Here is a 7,037-nt window from a genome sequence, read left to right as displayed (position 1 = left end):
AAGACCAGAAAAGCTGCATTAATAGAAACTGCATAGAGTCTACACAGCACAAAGTGCTTTGCTACCATTTACAACAATCCTCTTCCTGCTTCATCTTTTCAGTACATCTTGCAAAGTTTGTTTTCAAAAAAGACATTACAAGTTGGCAAGCTTCTGCTTTAAAAAAAAATCAATCAAATCCTTTCCCTTTCACCTCTATTAAATAGATCTTATTCCTGAGCTTTATACCCTCCAAGTAAATCAAATGTAGGCAACTTAACACTCCGGAATCAACGAAGGCCAGCTCTCCAGTGTGAGTTCAGGCAACAAAAGAGACTTCTCTGCAAATATACAGTAGAGGTGAAGACCGTTTGCGGCTGTTGATGATCTGTAAAAATATTTCCAAGGTTCTTTCAGCGAAAGGTTTCAATTCAAGCAAGATCACAAAGAGGATGATGAGCGCGTCCTAACTGTGCCTTGGTGTGTCTTCCATAGGCTCGGCTTGGGCGAGTGACCGTGGCTGCTGTTGCCTGAATGTGGAATTCCTCCCCCCGCCGATCTTCACACGCACGAAGCACATTAAAGAATAAAATGTGTTTATGTCACACCTCTTCCTAGAGGTTTAAAGCGCCAAATGTTACCACATGAATCCTCACAACACCCCTGTGAGGTAGGTAGGTGGAGACTATTGTCACCCCCACTTTACAGGTGGGGGAAATGAGGCACACAAGAATTAAGGGACTTGCCCAGAATCACACAGCTAGTCACTGGCAGGGCTTAGGATAAAACCAATACTGGCTAGCACCTAGCACAGTGCTTTGCACATAGTAGGTGTTCACTGAATATCTATGGATTTTATTTGACTTATATTTCAACATACATTATACACACAGAAAATACAAGAGGCCACCAAAGAACATTTATCTCCTGCATTCCTTCTGATGACATCACTCATGACTTTGAATCCTACTGGATGAAGGATGTTCAAGGATCCAACTCACACCTAAGCCCTCAGGTTGCAGGGGATCAGCGTATAAGCAGTCTGTGGACAACCCGCTCTTGCACTGCTCTACCACACAATGTTAGTTTTCTAATGAAAACAAAAATGGATTTCAGGAACCATGCTGACTTTTTAATTTTTTTGCCTCTTTGCTTTAAATGGAGCCATAGGAATGGTTCTGAGTCTTGTTTGTACAAAAAAGAAATAAGGCTGCTCTACTCCAGTTAGCTTGTGAGAACTGTGCCAAGCACGAAGATCTCCTCCCAGCTTGATGGATTTCTGCCTGGGAAACTGGACTGGCCCCAGGGAGTGGCAGCTCCAACAGAAGGGTCAGCGAGGCTGGCCGTCACTTGCACTGTTCATGGTCTGTGTAGTCATCCATGTCCACATCAGAGTCAAAGAGCGAGTGTCCGGTGAAATCTGTGTCTGGGGTTCTGGAAAAACTGTTCTCTGCTCCCTCGTCTTCAAAGGTCTCTGTCCTTGAGTAAAAGCTGAAGTCCAGCAGGGGCGTATGTGTTTTGCTGCCGTCACTGCTCTCCTCAGACTCATAGATGGTGTTGTCATCATCATGGTGCCACTCAGGCCAGAATTTTCTCCTTATCCTCTCACAGTACATAGCAAGATTGATCAGCTCACCTGCGGGGGGGAAGGAAAGCAAGGGTTAGTTCTCAAAAGCAACCCTCTACCAGCCACTTGGCTTTCTGGGCAACTCAGAAGAACAGTGTAGGGTAGGCATGAACAATGCTTTTCCACAGAGGCACTGTTCAACTGTTCAGATTTTATACACAGAAGAAGAAAGGTGAGTAAGGAAAGTTAAATTCAGTGAGTGGGCTGGATGAAATTCAGGAGTGAGTCCTCGGATGGTGAGGAGTGAGCAGGGTAGCTGATTCAAAATGGCAGCTAAACTACCCATTGTTTGGCTTTGTGAAGCATTTTATTATTTTATGTTCGCATGTCAAGAAAACTAGTGCTTCAGCTGGTTCATCTCTAAATTAATTTATAGTCCATGAAAACACACCAACTGTTAGTTGGATTAAGTCAGCCAGAAGTGATCATTCATTCCACAAATATTTGTAGCGTTGTTACAGGCTGCTATGCCAAGTAGTTGAAAAAAAAAAATAGGTTAGGAAGGAAATTTTGCCCTGAATCATCCATAAAATAGATAACTCAGAACTGTCTTTATGGATGAACATGCCTGCAAACACATTTAGTAAAACAGAGATTGTTTAATTTTTTAAGTAAAATTCAACACTACACCCATGATCGGGTTCTTGCTTGGCCACCAGGTTACTTCTGTTTCCTGTGAATCAAAGGAACACTTTCATTAACTTGCTAGAATTGTCCAGGCATTCGTCTGAAACATGACACAGTATTTGGCTTTCATCTCCTAATTCCAAATGCAAACTGCAGAAAGAGGGTGAGTTTTTGCTTTTGAGCCGCCAGATGGCAACACTGCTCAAGAAGCATATAATTTGTCACCAACTCTTACAGGATTTTATTGCTCTAAGAATAGTCTTTGGATGTTTATTTTTTTTATTATATAAACACTCACTTACTGTGTAGGTAATCCATGTTTTATTCCAGAAAATTAGAAAATATAGGTAAGCAAAAAATAAAAGAATTACCAATAATCCCATTTGTCATAACATTTTCATTTATGCTGTTCCTGAAATTTATGCTTATTTATATATACATTTGGGCGTCCCTTGTGGCTTAGCTGGTAAAGAATTTGCCCGCAGTGCAGGAGACCTGGGTTGGGAAGATCCCCTGGAGAAGGGAAAGGCTACCCACTCCAGTATTCTGGCCTGGAGAATTCCATGGACTCTATAGTCCATGGGGTCACAAAAAGTCAGACATGAGTCAGTGACTTTCACTTTCACTTTTCACATATATACATTTACATATATTTACATTTGCAATGTAGCATTTGCAAATGTAATATATTGTACATTTGCAATGTAGTATATTGTTTCCTATGCTACTTTTTTAAAATTTTTATTTATTTATTTTTGTCTGTGCTGGGTCTTCCCTGGGGCTTCCCTGATGGCTCAGAGGTTAACTGCCCATGAGCTTTTCCTAGTTTCCCATGCTACTTTTTTCACTTAACAACATTTAATGAAAACATTTAATTTTACTCTATGACCACCTTGATAATTGTATTGTACTTTATTATACAGATGTACCACAGTTTCATTTTATTTCAGCTCCCTATTATAGCCATTTAGGCTGTTTCTATATTAAGAGCTTTATTGGTTACAGTCTGTAACTACTCTATCTCATTTTCTATCAAAGAAAATAGTATATATTCATTTTGGAAAATCTTAAGTCTGTATATAGGAATGGTATAAATATATATAATACATATACACACACACACATATATAAAGAAGAAAACAAAAGCACCAATAATCACACCAATCCAAGGTAAAGACAATTAACATTTTGGCGTGTTTCTTTCAGTATTTTTTCAATTTATGTATTGTCATTATTATCATTAGTTGTCACTTCCAGTAACATTGTAAACATTTTCCCACTAAAGTTGTTCAAAACTTGATTGCTGTTCTGCTTAAATAAACCCATCCCCTACAAAACATAAGGCAAATCCTCCTGCCTCATGGATCCTGTAAACTATTGGATTTGTACATGGTTCACCATGTTCAGTCATCTCAGATCAAAATAGTTCGACTCACGCTTCTGTGAGTCCATTCTGATTGCCCCCAACTTGAAGATCTATGAGCTCAGGAGCCAGAAGCTGAGAAGCCCACATTACTGCTCCTTTTGGGAAGTCACATGCAAATTTTTCACCTATTTTCTCCCCCAGGGAAGCAGTTATGAAAATGCTTTAGCCGGTATCGCTGGTGACCAAAAATTAGACAAAGATCCAGAAGTGGCAGCAAAGGGCCAGTGGGGTAGAGGATATCGAAGATGAACTGGGGGTCACTTCACAGCTGGGGACCACCCTCTTTGCCTCAGTCAAGTCCACTCCCAGAAAGCCAGAACCTAGGTACAAAGTGCACGGGATCTACATGATAAATGACCGTGTGCACGCCTTCTGTGGCTGTCCTCTCTACAGCCGTTTTCTTTACCTTTCATCCAAGAGAGTTGCCCCCCTTCATGACTATGTGTCATTAGAACTTTTCAATCAGGAACAATAAAAATTAATAATAATAACAATAGCAAACCTGTATATAGGCCTTACTGTGTACTGGGCACTACTTGAAGTGCTTTATTTATTATTGAATTCATATGAACTCCCATCCCTAGTCCTGGCACCAATCCCATGAGACAGGAGCTATTACTATCTGCATTTATGATAGGAAAACTGAATCAGCAGAGAAGTTAATTAACTTGCCTAAAGTCACACAGCTAGACAGTGACAGAGCCAGGATTCAAACAAAAGCAGTCCCCAGACTCCATGCCCTTCACCAAGACTTGACCTTGCCTTTCTCCTGATGAGCTGACAGCCTGATCTGGGAATTCATAGCTTCCAGCTACCTGTCACAGAATATTTTTCAGTAATTCCTTCTAGAGTCTCAGGAATTATGAGAGGACAGGTGTTATCATTCAAAGACAATGGGCTGTCATGAAGAAGAGATCATTCTTAAGAAACGGTCTGCTTTGATAAGCAAGGACTGGGAGCTCACATGCCCATCCTCATATCCTGGCCCTGATAAAAAGAGTGAAGCAAAGAGTGAAAATTTACACTTCAATTCTCCCTTTATCTGGATTTGCCAGTCCCTTCTTATGCATAGATCCTCCACCAGCAGATCCACTCAACATGCTACCAGCCAAAAAGAATGAAAAAAGTCAGCAGTAGAAACAGGGTATATGTGTACTGTGTGTGTGATATGCTCATGTTAACATAAATGCCTATACTGAAGATGTAAACTTCGTGAAATAATTTTTTAAAACAGGAGGTTTTTTTTTCTCAAAGGGTACTCAACAAACAGATAATATCACCTATCAGGCTGGTAAGAACTGAAGCCTGATACCATCCAGTGTGGACAGTCAGACATTGTACAACATGGTTGGTGGAAGTATAAATTGTTAAAAGCTTTTCAGGAAAGTAATCTGATGTTACCTACTGAAATTTTAAATGCACTTATATGGTGGCTCAGGACTCTACTTTTAGTACTCTATTCTACTAAAATAAAAGCATCGGTATGTAAAGATAGATGCACATGGATGTTGAATGTAGTATTATATCAATGAAAAAAAGAGAAAGAAAACAAAGATGGAAACAGCCTGAATATCCAATAAGGATTGACTGATATTTGTTATATCAACCCTATAGAATATTGTGCAGCTATTAAAAAAATATTCTATTTAGCAAAAAAAAAATTATAAAGTAATGTATATGATGTAATTCCATTTGGTTTTAAAATAATACAAAAACAGTTATATATATGTATGTAAATTTGTATATGAAAAATAAAAAGCATAGAAGGGTTCACTTCAGATTGCTAATCTTGGTTTTCTATGAGAGTGATTTTGGACATCTGTGCCTTTATTTTTCATATACAAATCTACATACATGTATCTAACTGTCTTTTTTGTTTTATTATTTTAAAAATAAACAGTGGGATTGCACTATATACATTATAATTTTTTCACTAAATAGAATACTATATCTTTTTAATAGCTGCACAATATTCTACAGGAAGGTGGTGCTAATGGTTGAGAATCTGCCTGCCAATGCAGGAGCCTAAGAGACATGGGTTCGATCCCTGGGTGGTGAAAATGCCCTGAAGGAGGGCATGGGCTACAGTCCATGGGGTCACACAGAGTCAGACATGACTGAAGCAGTCTTAGCACACATACATAATATAGGTGAGGAGATGATAAATCTTTTAAAACACACCTGCCTAATTCAACTTATTGTGACAATTGTGTATTACATTTTAATTTAAAAGTCCAATAAAATAAATTAGTAAAATGACTAATGAGAGGTTATTAATATTTTCAGACAGGAGAGGTTATTATCAGAAAACCAAATGGCCCTTAACCCCGAGGACACTCCCAGACAGAATAAAGAACTTTTCTCTTGAAGTTTCGCTAATGGAAATATTCCCCACTCTTTGGAAAAAGTGACTCATTTCATTTTCCTGTATCACTCCAGCTCCTCCCAGCACTGCTGCAGCCTTGGACCCTTAACCAGCCAATATCTAGAAAATGGGGCCACACACACTGTTTTCAAGGTGTTCACTCAGCACCTCCCTGCTCCATTCTTGTGCTGGGTGCCAGCTATGCCCGTGGTTGCTTCCTTTAACCCTGTATCATACGAGCAGCAAGGACGCTGAACATTTCCTCTTTAGAAGAGTTCTTATCAAACTTGAATGTGGCAATGAGGACACCCTGCCCCCTTTCCCAGTCTCCCTGAAGCTAATTCACAGATCTAAAAATACAAACACCAGCAAAGGTCACTCAAGCCAACCCTTTCCCAAGACCCAGATTCCCCCATGACCTCTTCCTAAACACCTCCAAATAGAGAACAGTAAGATATGGGGTGAGTATATACATGCATGTTTTTCAAGGATTCCAGCATTCTTTCTATCTTATAATCTGTCAAAAAAATAAGCAAAGAATACATCCAAGTACAATAAATAATTATTGATAGAAAATCTGCTGAACAGGGTTTTTCTTAAAACACAAAGGTCCATCTAGTCAAAGCTATGATTTTTCCAGTAGTCATGTATGGATGTGAGAGCTGGACAATAAAAAAGGCTGAGCACAGAAGAATTGATGCCTTCAAACTGTGGTGTTGGAGAAGATTCTTGAGAGCCCCACCTTGGACAGCAAGGAAATCAAACCAGTCAATTCCTAAAGGAAATCAGCCCTGACTATTCACTGGAAGGACTGATGGTGAAGCTGAAGTTCTAACACTTTGACCACCTGATTCAAAGAACTGACTCACTGGAAAAGACCCTGATGCTGGGCGAGATTGAAGGGAGGAGGAGAAGGGAACGACAGAGGATGAGATGGTTGGATGGCATCACCAACTCAATGAACATGAGTTTGAGCAAACTCCAGGAGATGGTAAGGGACAGGGAGGCCTGGC

The 7,037-nt window shown here is 39.7% G+C and overlaps 1 protein-coding gene across 2 annotated transcripts in view; it reads right to left on the bottom strand.

Moving 5' to 3' along the window:
- Positions 1–861: 861 nt before the first annotated feature.
- Positions 862–7,037, bottom strand: part of FAXC (failed axon connections homolog, metaxin like GST domain containing) — a 74,340-nt gene continuing 68,164 nt past the window's right edge. For both annotated transcript variants that reach the window (XM_068985378.1, XM_068985377.1), the window contains one exon: positions 862–1,615. In XM_068985378.1, coding sequence (XP_068841479.1) covers positions 1,326–1,615 — 290 coding nt within the window. In that variant the 3' untranslated portion in view covers positions 862–1,325. The remainder of the gene's footprint in view (positions 1,616–7,037) is intronic.

This window comes from Capricornis sumatraensis, chromosome 13 (assembly GCF_032405125.1).
Source record: "Capricornis sumatraensis isolate serow.1 chromosome 13, serow.2, whole genome shotgun sequence".
In the NCBI taxonomy this organism is placed as follows: Eukaryota; Metazoa; Chordata; class Mammalia; order Artiodactyla; family Bovidae; genus Capricornis; species Capricornis sumatraensis.
This window is presented reverse-complemented; position numbering and strand designations above follow the sequence as displayed.